The 13,736-nt window shown below is 41.4% G+C and overlaps 1 protein-coding gene across 1 annotated transcript in view; it reads left to right on the top strand.

The window, feature by feature from the left end:
- The window catches only part of LOC114658712 (interferon-induced protein 44-like), a 74,622-nt gene that overhangs the window by 48,855 nt on the left and 12,031 nt on the right, over positions 1-13,736 (top strand). Inside the window, exon 5 of the mRNA XM_028810752.2 lies at positions 4,261-4,432. Coding sequence (XP_028666585.1) covers positions 4,261-4,432 — 172 coding nt within the window. The remainder of the gene's footprint in view (positions 1-4,260; positions 4,433-13,736) is intronic.

The raw sequence follows: 13,736 nt of genomic DNA, 5'->3' as shown, positions 1-13,736 counted from the left end.
TGTAAATCAATTAATTCAGACTGGTACAACACAGGAAGAATGGACAAGAACAATGCTTGCAATACAACAACAACATTTCTTTATATAGCACATTTTTATACAAACAATGTATCTAAAAGTGCTTTGATCAGGTGGTGGAGGCACAGGTTGAAGAAACAGAAAAGTCGGCAGAGAAGGGTACAGATTAGTACGGAATTGCAGAACCCAGAGGAACTTGATAATTCAATGCCAGTATGCAGTAGTGTAATAGGGAAACAACTAAAATGTGGCTACAAAAAAGCCATTTTAAAATAATGGGCCTTCAGCAATTTTATTATTGTGTTCTACAGCATTAGCCTGTCGAATTTCTATCGGTAAAGGATTCCATATTTTAGGTGCATAATGTTAACGTATAAGGGGTAAACGTTAACATTATTCAAAGTTATTGTCTGTTTTTACCTGCATTGTTATTACTCTTTAATTTAATATTGTTTTTTTGTATCAGTAAAGTGCTGCTGGAGCATGTGAATTTCCCCTTGGGATTAATAAAGTATCTATCTATCTATCTATCTATCTATCTATCTATCTATCTATCTATCTATCTATCTATCTATCTATCTATCTATCTATCTATCTATCTATCTATCTATCTATCTATCTATCTATCTATCTATCTATCTATCTATCTATCTATCTATCTATCTATCTATCTATCAAGTATGACCTCCCGCAGCATCATTTTGTTTTCATTATGGGTGCCACTCTTTTTAACCAACCATAACTCGGGACACATTCATGGGTTTCCAGGTAAAGATCTGGAAGCTGCGCCAAATAAATCTGTTTGCTTAAGTGGGGAGTTCTAAACAATGGAATCAGTTGACACCACTCTTAACATCGGCCAGTCCTGATGAGGTTCCTCGCACCATCACCCTCTGCTTCCTGCGTCTGAACCAATTCTGCACCCATCTACAAACATCACCCTGAAATCCTACTTCTTTTAGTTTGATGCCCACCCTCTCATGTGGCACCTTATCAAATGCTTTCTGAAAGTCCAGATAAATAATCTCATCTGCTCCATTCTGGTCGTATCCTTTTGTTGCCTCCTCATAGAATTCCAGCCTGTTAGTAAAACACGACTTCTCTCTTCTGACCTCATGCTGACTGTCCTCTCCTTGCCATGTGTTGCTCAATGTAATCCTTAATAATTCCTTCCATTAATTTTCCTGTGATGCATGTTAAACTTACTGGCCTATGGTTGCCCTTTTTATATAATGGATCATATTTGCCATTTTTCAGCCCTCCAAGGGTTAGAAACTGTTGCATACCCTGGCAGAACTGGTTTGGATGCTAAAGAACCTTCTGCCAGATGGAAGTGGGACCAACAGACCTCCACAATGATGTAAGCTTTGTAAGGTATTTCTTTATAAAGAACTCTTTAATGAAGGGCACAAAGGTCCCCTGATCACTTCCAAGTCCTGTTGTAGAACTGTACGATGACAGATGCTGCAGTTCAACCAGATGGTGATGCAGCTAGTCAGAACACTCTGGGTGGTCTCATGTCCTGGGCTATGTTTACTAAATCTTGTCTTTCAGGTTTTGACCTTGGCTAGTCATTTTTTACAATCCATGCCCTGTATTGTCAGCACAATACCTATAAACATAAAAGAAAAAACAGCACATGAACACAAGTGTGTGTATGTAGCATAAAAAAGGCAACCAACACAGTCTGAAGTGCAAGAACATTTTCGCACAAATACTTGGTGAACGTCAGTCCACCATAATGGATGTTAGTACTGCTGTGCAAGTTTCCTCCAGATACCACATGATGTCACAACGGTAGTCAGTGTCTTTCAGGAGAACCACCGAAAGGGGCCCAAGTCTATAAATCTCCAAAAGAGAGTGGGGAAACTATAACCCTTGCCCCATGGCAAATAATAGTAGTAATAATATTTTAAGTACATTTTATTTAACGAAAAAAAAGATTTAAAGAAGACAAAAACAAAAATATTGTCTCCTAGGATGAAACTCAAACCTGAAAAAACAAAATTAAATCCAAATTCAAATACCAAAGACAACAGCCAAAAGTCCAAAAATCAGAGGTCAAAAACGGATACTTAGAACATTCAAGAAGAACAAAGAGACTCCAAAAACAATGACTCGGGCAACAAGACCAATAGGGCTAATGTGAATCCCACCACCAGTGCTGAGGCCTCACTGGTGAATGTGTGTTATGTACTGTAAGTCGTTATGTCACTGCTGCCTCGTTCTCTGTGTGTTTTAACAAACCTGCATTTCTATGTGGACCAGTTCAGTATTTAGTCACTCGTATCATCTGCACTTCTATTTTAACGGAGAACTGGTCACAGTGCTTTATACAGAGTGCTGTACAAAAATAAGGTGTCGTTAAGTGCGTGTTGATTTATCCTCATTTATTCTTTTTTGTGTGTCACTTTTTCATTCTTGTTCTTGCCTTATTTTTCAATTTGTATTTTTTCTTGCAACTTATTCTTTGCTGTTTTGTGAAACACTCTGATCAACATTCTTTATATGAAAATGTGCATTAGAAATAAATGTTGCTGTTGGTGTTGAGCTTATAAAGCAGCAGTGTCAGTGGGCCTGACCCCCTCGGAATCAATACACAGAACAGAAGATACATAAACTGAATTGACAAATCCATATTACTAACCGAAGGTTGTAAACCGGATTGGCACAGGGCTCACCGGATGTACGGAAACCCCAAGGTCCATGCTGTGACAACGCGCACGCCTACAACACGCTTGCGAAAAGAGTCACGACACACACCAACTGTGACAACGCGCGCGCCTACAACGCGCTTGCGAAAGGAGTCACGGCAAGCGCGAAAGGAGTCACGGCTCAAAGCAAAGGTCCATGCTGTGACAACGCGTGCGCCTACAACGCGCTTGCAAAAGGAGTCGCGGCTCACACCAAAGAAAACACAGAAACGAGACTACGACCTGTGAACTACACCTCAGGTAAAGCGTGCACGCCAGGTTGTACGGCCGCCCGGACATGACCGCCCACACCACCGCATAGGTCCATGCTGTGACAATGCTCAAACCAAAGGTCCATACTGTGACAACACATGCGCCTACAACGCACTTGCAAAAGGAGTCACAGCTCAAAAACGAAAGGATTCATGTCTCAAACCGCGGGACACAGGGCTCATCAACTAACAACAGAAACGACAATATTCAGCACATATTTCAATCGCATGGCTCACTGGATGTACGGCATCCCCGAATCCCCAAAGATCCATGCTGTGACAACGCGCACAGCTCAAACCAAAGGTCCATGCTGTAAGCGCACCTACAACGCGCTTTCTAAAGGAGTTACGGCTCAAAGCAAAGGTCCATGCGCACGCCTACAATGCGCTTGCGAAAGGAGTCACGGCTCAAAAACAAAACGAGTCATGGCTCAAACCAACTAACAACAGAAACAACAATATTCAGCGCATATTTCAGTCGCATTCCACTGTTACAGTACGGAACCACCCACACGTCCACACTACACGGCATATGTACGCTGGCACCTGCAACGCAAGCTCAAATACACACACAATCCCACATGGATAGACACAATGAACGCAGGCGCCTAAAACGCGCTTCTATACTTAAATATATTTCATACATATATGTGCGACAACTCAACACCATTAATAACAATTACACTTCTATTGTACTTACAATATATTTATTAATGTACGTACATATATATGTATTTCATTAAATCCATAACCTCCCAAAACGGTCCCACCCTCCATCATCTGTCATTCCTCCAACGATTATATGACACACAGAGTGATTGCCATGCGTTTACTGGTATTACAAGAACACAATCATTTTTAAAATAAAAAAACATTCTATGAAATTAGATTGAACAAAAATTAATCAACTACAGAAAATGAACACATTAAAAAACTAAGAATATGTTATGAATTGTTTATTTTAAAACATTTTTCTGCCATTCTTATTGTCTTTGGATATGTTAGGTCCCTTTATTTATTTTCTTTTTCTATTTTCTATTTCTATTTTGGAGTTGTTTGTTTGTATATTTTTCATTTTCTTGCAGTGCCATGTTCTTTTATTGTGAATTTAAGGTTCAGGATGAGCACTCGAGTGTGGACAACCAGCGATTGTGTGGTGCATTCCTGTGTAACTAATTGGAAATAACCAGGAGAAAGATGCTTGTGAAGAACAGTAGACGTGTGTGTCTGGGGGCTGCACCCCTGCGTCATTAATTAAACTATCCTTTTCTTTCCAGTTCAATCCCAAAGCACCAATAAACTATAGATCCAAATGCTACAGAGAGAATCCCTGTCTGGCTGATAAGGTGCACTGCATCGTCTATGTTGTGGAAGCAAGCAAACTCAGCCTCATTAGTGAAGTTCTGCTGAAGAAGTTTAAGTTCATCCAGTCCAACGTGAACAACAAGGGTGAGTAACTGCCGCCTGGCAGAGCCTGATGGGACATTAATCAGGAACGAGACAAATGGGCCCATGAGAGGAGTAGATGACCTCCCAGGACATTAAATGAACACGGCCATTCTCTACTGCCCTCTAGTGACCAGAGCTGCTCGAGTAGCAATCAGGGTGTTCCTTCCATTGTGTGTACCAATAGTCTGGTATTGGGATACTTTGTGTTATAAATGAAGTGACGTGACCATCACATGCATCATGATGAACCTGTGAATGTGTTTATATAAAAAAACCCTAACTGATGGGTTGTCTCTGGTGGTCCTTCGTTTTACTTAAGATGAGCAGCAGGACTGTGCAGTTGGACTCTGATTCTCTGATTTAATAAGCTGGATGACAACGGTCACTTTTTAAGGTGTTCATTCACTAATACAGTAAAATGCACTGATATGGCAACTGCAAATGTAATTTGGTTTTACATGTACTCTGTCACAAGCTGGTGAGTTGATTGCTGCAATGGTAGCACAGGGGATGTCATGTGATTTGAGTCATGCAGCACCAGCATGTTAAGGAGCGACACCGAGTGCCAGTCCAGCTGCCCACCACGCAGTAGAGGCACAGGGGGGGCCACACGACACGTGCTCTTGTTAATCTCGTTCCCACAGATGTGCTGCCTGCTTCTGTCTGCTGCACCAGACAAGTAATAAAAATAATGTAAAATCTGTTAATGGACGATTTTCAGTTTAAGGAAAACAAATCTGTCATACAAACCCTTGGCCAGCTATAAAATGATAGCGACAGCTGCTGTCACATACAAGTTGAACACAATTCACTTTTATTTCTTGCTTCTCAGTGACAAACAGTTTGGTTTCCTCAGAGCTCATATAATTCAGCTCCTTTCCACGTGAATCCAAAACCCTTGAAGTCCTTCTTTAGATGTCTGATTTCTCCGTCTTTTTTACTGTGATATGCCAGCTGACTTTGATTGTCCTTTACACAGCTGCCTGCTCCATTTCTTCCATTTATCTTGAACTTTAGGTGCTGGGACACAAAATATAAAACCACACAGCGCCCTCAAAAAGTCTTCAGACCCCCTCACTTTGAACACATCTTGTTGTGTTGCAGCCTTGTGCTAAAATAGTTTTGTTTCATTTTTCCTTTGTCAAACATCACTGAGTGCCCCAGAATGAGAAACTGAGAGTGAGCCTTTAGAAATTTTTTCAAATTTATTAAAAAGTAAAACACTGAAATATGACACTGGCACAAGTAGACACCAGTGATATTTCAGTTCTGGTATTAATTGTAGTTTTAGCTGTTAAGTGGTGGATTTAGCTGTTAATTCTTGGATTAGGATGTTTGAGAACTATGTGCTAGCTCTTACTGACACGCCGCTATCAGATAAACGTAAACGTGCCCTATTGATTCATTGCCTAGTGACTGAAGCTCAGCGCATTTTCTACACTCTTGCTATTACTGATGATACATTCACTGCTGCCCTTGCTGCACTAAAAGACTTTTTAATTCCAAAAGTGAACGTTGTGGCCGAAAGAAGTAAGTTTCGCCAAAGAGCGCAGAAGCCTGGTGAATCTACTTTGCAATATGTTGCCGCATTGTGCGAGCTGATTGCTAATTGTGATTTCGGCGTGCTAGCGGATGACATGCTCAGAGATCAAATCATAGAGAAAACAAATGTGCCTCGCATTCGAGAACGATTATTGCTAGAGACGGACCTTACATTACAAAAAACGATTGCTGGGCAATTTGAATGTACTGTGGCTTAAGCTAATGCATGGTTATTAATACTGAATTGTCTGTTAATAATACTGTATACACACAAATCCACAAGATACGGGAAGAGCGAGGCAGGAACCCGCTTTTAATGCGCGTGCATCTGCAAAACAAACAGCAGCAGCAGCCCAGGCTTCAATTGTGGTGCAACAAAAAACATGTTATCGCTGTGGATCTCGAATGCACCTGGCTAATAACCCCAATTGACCAGCAAAAGCAGTAAGATGCAGACATTGCGGTAAATTTGGTCATTTTGCTAAAGTATGTCGCGGTGCCACATCCACTTGTGCTGTGCAAGAAGTTACTGTGCCTGACCTTAATGTTCTTAGCATCGATGACACTACAGTTGCACAACGGAGAAAGGGTCTCTGGTGCTCAGTGTCCCTTCAAGCTGCCTGTGTAACCAACTGGAATCCGCCTTTCCCTGTGTTATGTAAATGATTGTCACGTAGGCACGTTGGTTTAAAACACGAGCTTTTATTTTCCTCTTCCAGAAAATCTCTTTTCAAAACAAAAGTAAAGAAATAGACAGAGCGTCACGTTAACGTCTTCTCCCCTCCGCCTATTAAATACTAAATGAAATCGATTATAAATTATTAACATAAAGTAAATGAAATAAAAAAACCGGGAAAGAAACTGAAACCACAACCTACCCCTACAGTTGTGATGTGTCGTTCGCGAACGAGCCGACTCTAAGAGCCGATGCTTTGAAGCGAACGAGAGGAGCCGATGCCCGTCGAGCAGAGCCGAAGCTTCAGCCGCTCCTGCTCAGCTCTGCTGAAAATCCATTCGGCAGGGGCGGGACTTTACTTATATGGGCACACAGAACATTGGCTCATAATGCCGGTGTTCTGACGATTTGTCCTACTTTGTCGAAGTATCCTACCGTAGTTTATTTCGACAGATATATCTATCGATTGGTGCTACCTTATCGAAACATCCTACCTTTATAATGCATGTGGGTACATCAGTAACACATTTCCAAGGACTGAAATATACTGCAAAGCTGACACATTATATACAGTATAGTATAACAAAATAAACAACAACTGTATTACATACAACATTATAAAGTATGTGTAATATTTTCTATTGAACATATTAAGTGAAACCTTTAAGGTCCATAAAGCACCTTATTTGAGGGCATTTCAAATAAAACAATAGCACATCATAGGAAGAATAGAAAGGCTTTAATTTACATACATTTGTGAACAATAAAACACTCCAACAACAAAGACCAAAGAACAATAATTATTTATCTATACATTTTTTACAAACATATGTTATTTCAATTTTTTCATTGTATTTTTCACATTCAAAATGTGCCCAGCGACTGCACATATCACATTGCACCTGAAAAATAAAACATAACGATTAGTCTGAACATGGAAACAGTAATAATAGTGACTGATTCAATGAACTATTTCTTCCAATGCGGCCAAGCAGGTGTAGAAGCAGTTCATATTTTACTTGTTAAGGTATATTACTAGACCCCAAGAACAAAATTATGAGGACTGAAAATGAGCATAGTAGGATATTATATTATTGTGGATGGTACATGTTGAAATATTGTTACCATTTCAATTGTGCTTTTGTTGGGATCATCTTGGAACAAACCAAGCAATAATCCTACTGCATTGCCTAGAATCACAGTTGTTCTCATTAGTATACAAGCTTTAACATCAGTCATTTGATTAATTTTCAGTATTTTGAAAAAGCAATAGTAGTGTTAGGTGTAACATACTGCTGTTATTCAAAATAAGAAAATAATCTTCACTCAATATTTAATTTACTTTCAATTATTTTATTGCTAGTATGCTAATATTTGCGGCTTCTGACAAAATAATTCTTCAAGCAAACCTAACAAAATTTGAAAGTGTGTTGCATCATGTTAGGTTTTCCAAAATGCAATATCAAAGATGTTAATCAGATATCATTACAAACAAGTATTGGACCTTAGAACATTGGGATGCTCCTTTCACATTAACAGAACTTTTGCAGAAGAATCCTTATGAACTGTATGATAAAATACTGTATATTACTGTATTTGAATCATATCGTTGTATTGCCTCACAGGCTATGTCCATCCTTGCAGTTCTCATGGCAGACTCACTGGTTAACACATCCATTAGCCCTCCTTTTGTGAGTTATAAATTTCTTCCCACTTTTTTTCCATAGCTTAAAAAAGCAAAATAAACAAGTTGTAATTAGCACATTAAATTAACAGTTTATTCATTACACACTATGTCAACAAAAGCAACAGATTACTTGGCATGAATGGTATATACACCGTATATGTTACACCCATCCGTTTATTGTAAGTCGTAGCATTAAACTTATAACGTCATACCATGTCATCAGTTAAAAATACCTATGCAGTAAACTGTAATAAATGCATTAATGTAGTAAGGCTAAGAAAAGCATACATATTACTGAAATACAGTAACACTTACCTCAAACTTCAACACTTGGTAGGACAGATCGACAAGCAGTTGGTAAGCTTCGAGAAAAGTTGCGTAATTTTGGTCTGCGCATGCGTAGTATCAGTAAGCAGATCATTTCGATGGGTAGAATGTTTCGTTAGAACACCGGCTCGTTCACGAACAACACATCGGACTAGGATCGTACCATTATGTGAAAGTAGGTAGGGGGGCAGACGCTCCGAAGACAGTGAGTGTTGGTACAGGCCAGGTACGCTCTGTGTATCTGTCACTGCGACAGACGGGGAGCCAGATTTAAATGCAAGCGCATCGTGAAGAAAAAAAGAAGAGTGAAGAAATGAGTGAAAGCCGAAAAAGAAGCAGCATCTGACTGCATTTCAGTGATATTGGAGACTGCAAAGCTAAGTGCAGAATTTGTAATATGAAAATATCCGTTAGAGCAGGGTCAACAACAAACCTGCACATCATATAAGAACCAGCCACCCATCCGTGCAACTGGAGGAGAGCGTGCCCTCTCTCCTGCCATCCGCTGACCCTGGAAAAGAGCTTCTGCTGCAGCATCCACAGTCTTACCGAAAACTGCAGGTATAACACGGTCTTCAGTTCAAACCAAATTAAGCACATTTATTCCAAAACAAATGACACAAACAAACAAACAACTGTCGATGAGGAGCTGGCTAAAATGATAGCTAGTGACTTTCAACCATTTTCCATTGGGGAGGACAGAGGATTTACAATTTTTGTACAGGCCTTAAACCCCATGTATGTTCTCCCTAGCAGAAAAACTTTGTCCCAAACAATTATTCCATAACTATATATCTGAGGATGGAGTACAACACTGTGCTTTCAGAGACCACTGCTCTGGAAAAAGGTAGCATTTAATGACAACAGAGCTGTGGATGAGGCATTTCAAAGAATAAGTGCAGCAGCAGCAAGATGCAACCCCAGCAGCCTGTCTGCTCCTCCATCAGAGGGCCAAGAGGAAGAAATTGGACCAGGAGCGCGTTTACAGGAACCACAAGCTTCTGCTGTGTGGAGGCTCTTTGACGAAAGAGCAGCAGGAGACACTGCAAGGAGAAATCCCACAGCTGATGCTATTCTGGAGTTGAAGTCCTATCTTGAGGAGCCCCTCATCCAAAGAGCTGAAGACCCACTGAGCTGGTGGGAGGCCAAGGCTGCAGTCTACCCACGCCTGGTTAAGGTAATGGTAGGAAGACTTTGCATTGTCGCTACATCGGTCCCCTCAAAAAGAGTCTTCTCAAAAACAGGACAAATAATCACGGAGAGGAGAAATCGCATCAGCCCATCTAAGCTGAGGCATCTGGCATTTCTGAATGCCAACCTGGCCTAAAAACCTTTATTCAAAGAGTCATAGTGTTGTGTTGTTGTTGTTGGGTTTGGCCTTTATTTAATTTGTTTGCTGTGTTTTTGTGTTGTTGTTCATTTAAAGCTTTTATTAAAATGTTAAACAATAGTAACTGTGTGTTTTTTTGTAATGTAAAATGCATAAAAATACGTAATGTCTGAAAACAATGAATAAGAAATTGCTTATACACAAACCATTCATAATTGCTTAATTTGGCTAAAATAACGCCCGTACTACAACAAATTATATTGTTGGTATACTATTAACTATTTACAGGGATCAACTGTTTTGGGGAAGTTCATAACAATAAAATAAAATAAAATTAAAAATAACATTTTACACTTTGCTACTGCACTCAACCAGTTCAAGCAAACTTACTTGTGGACACTGGCTCAGCAGTTTCAATTCTGCCAGAAGTATTCTATCGTCAACATTTTAGTAATGTACCACTTGTTCAGTCAAAAGTGCAACTAAAGACTTATATGCAGAAACCAATTCCAGTACTGGGATGTATTACTCTTTTCATTACAAGGGATACAAACCATACACAAGCCACATTTTAAGTTGTGCCACTGGGAGCAGCTTTGTTAGGCATGGACCTTTTTATGGCACTTAACTTAGAAATCAGAAATGGACAAATTGGAGCCAAGAAAATGCCCAATGACCCCGTATACAACATGACAGTAATGAATATTAAGAATGCTCATGCATTAGGTGTGACTGATAGATTTATACATAAGGTTAAACTATGACATGAGGTAACACCTGTTCAACAGAAACTTCGTCGTCTACCATTTTCTGTCCGTGAGTCTGTCTCTAAAGATCTAAAGAGACTTGAACAGGAAGACATTGTAGAAAAAACTGATTGGTCTCCTTAGGTGTCACCATTAGTAGAAATTAAAAAAAATCAGGTGAAATACTACTATATGTAGATCTTCGTGAGCCAAACAAAGCTGTGGTGATAGAAGAAGTGTTTACACAGCTATGAGGAGCTAAAATGTTCTCCACCATTGATCTTCGAAATGCTTACCATCAGGTACCTTTACATGAAGATAGCAGAGATATTACTGCATTTATAACACATGATGAACTTTTTCATTCTAAAACAGTACCTTATGGTCTGGCGTCAGCTCCAAGTGTATTAAAGAGAATGATGTCCCTGATACTTCCAGGGCAGGATGGGGTGCAGTGTTACTTAGATGACATTATAGTATATGGGGACTCACCATCTGTAATGAACACAGGTTACAAGATTACGAAACACAGAATGAGATGTTACTATCCTTGTGCAAGCACGTACAATAGGTTTAGTTACGCTTGTCGGTGAATGGTGAATGGTAGACTTGGAGAAGTTTGTAGGATATTGGGACGCATCATCAGTAGTGTTCCTCTGGCTCATGGGGTGTTTCACTCTTTCACACTATACACCCTCACCAGAGGTGGCCAGCTATAGGGTTATCAGCCCTAAGCTTGCGTCCCATTCCCAATTAGTCATGAGAGTCGCGTTGGTGTCAAATGACTGACATCTCATGAACCTATGTATGGCAGCCTAAGTTTGTTACTTGGGGGCCCAGCAGGGGGCATTCCTCTTCATCCAAAGCCACTGGCTACTTCTCTCCGATGCCTCTGATGCAGCTTTGATGGCTGCGTGCTGGCTCTGGCCCCTAATTCCCAGGTCTCTCATCAGTTTGATGGTAGATGTTGCCACAAACCCTCTGCATCCAACTTCCACTGGGCGAACTTCCATGGTCCAGCCACGATGTTGCGCTTCAGCAGCTATCTCAGCATAGCATAGATATTTCCGCTTGTATGCCTCATCCACAGAATCCTCCCAGGGTATGGTGAGCTCGATAATGTAACCCTTCCTTAAGGAAGTGGACCAGAGCACCATGTCAGGTCTCAAGGTAGTAGTGGCAATCTCCGGGGGAAACACCAACTGTTGGCCAATATCTACCAGCAGTTTTCAGTCACGTGCTAAGCACAGCCTACCCTTCTCCGATGGTGTGGAGTTGCTCCTGGTAACTGTAGCACCTTCTTGAACAAAGGCAGTCATCCATGGGTGATTAGACATTGGTGGTGAAAGAGCATTGATGAAGGATCGTTTTTTCTCCATTGTGGACGCAAGGCTCTTTAGGACCTGGTTGTGGCGCCAAGTGTATCGCCCTTGGGTGAGACTGGTCTTACACCCTGTGAGTATATTCCGGAGGGAGGCTGGCCTGGAGCAAAGGGCACACCCTGGATCTTCATCAATCCACTGATGGAGATTGGTTGGTGTTGGCAGGACGTCATAAGTGGCTCTGATGGTAAAGCTCAGACTCCTCGCCTCCATGGCCCACACATCGTTCCAGCTAATCTTCCTCCTTTCGACACTGTCCCACCGTGTCCACTGCCCCTGTTTGCCAAGGGAGACTGCCTTCACCCACCTTGCAGCCTCCTCCTGACGGCGTACTTCCTCCACCACCATCCTCCTCTGTGCTTGAGCAGTGGCTTTATTCCAGGCTAGGTGGCTAGTTGTAAGGCCAAGGCTTCCTCTTCCATGCTGAACATTCCCCATGATGTCAGTATATCTGAGAGCTGATATTGCCTCCTTCATCGCTGCTGCTGGTCTCCATTTTCACCCAGTAGCCAAGGTTGGTGCGTTGCTCCTCAACACTTTGTCCTGAGAATCATTCAAAGTCATCTGCAGTCGTGTTTTAGTGCATTTGTACTCCTCTGTGAGGCTGGTGAGGGGCAGCTTGAAGACACTGTCTCCGTAGAGGCCTATGGTGGTAAAGCTCCGCGGAACCCCAAGCCACTTTTTAAAGTAGGCTGTGACTCCTCTTTCCAGCTTCTCTACTATTGAGATGGGGACCTCATAAACTGAAAGGGGCCACAATGCCCGGGGTAGGAGACCAAACTGGAAGTACCAGGTCTTTAATTTCCCAGGTAGCTGGGTGCTGTCGATGGACCGTAGGCCAGCCTTAATGTCCTTGCGCAGGTGTTTCACCTGGTCTCTGTCTTTCAGGCTTGTATAGTAGCACCTTTCGAGGCTCTTAACAAGCTGTTCCGATACTGTGGGGATTGGCTCACCTCCGATGAAGAACCTCTGGTCAGCAAGCACTCCCTTCACCACTGAGATGCTGCGTGACTTAGATGGTTTTACCTTCATCCGGGCCCAACAGTACTTCATTGTCTTCATGACAGTGGGCTGCAGCTTAATATGGAGAAATGTCAATTCAGAAAAACTGAACTGACATTTTTAGGCCATAGAATTTCTTCTGCTGGCCTTCAGCCCAATGTTGAACACATAAGTGCAGTAACTGAAGCTCCACCACCTCATGATGTATCTTCTTCATTTCTTGGGCTGACTGCTTGGTACTTTAAGTTCATTCCAAATTATGCCACTGTGGTAGAACCCCTTTGTGTACTGCTTATGAATTCTGGAGAATTTTCTTGGACAAATGCTGCACAAGAAAGCTATGATTGTATTAAGAAACTTATTGCTACCAGTCCAGTGCTTGCAATTTTTGGCCCTTCATTGCCTGCAATTGTAACTACAGATGCTTCGGATTATGGTATTGGTGCTGTTCTTACACAGAATCTTGGTGGATTTGAGAAAACCGTTGCCTTTGCATCTCATACATTGTCAGACTGTGAAAGACAGTACTCTACTATTGAAAAAGAGGCTCTTGCTTGTGTGTGGGCCACAGAGAAATGGCGTAGCTACTTGTGGGGACATCATCTTACCTTA

The sequence above is a fragment of the Erpetoichthys calabaricus genome, chromosome 10 (genome assembly GCF_900747795.2).
Source record: "Erpetoichthys calabaricus chromosome 10, fErpCal1.3, whole genome shotgun sequence".
NCBI classification, from domain to species: domain Eukaryota; kingdom Metazoa; phylum Chordata; class Cladistia; order Polypteriformes; family Polypteridae; genus Erpetoichthys; species Erpetoichthys calabaricus.
Note: the sequence above shows the minus strand (reverse complement) of the source record. Positions and strands in the feature narration are given on the sequence as shown.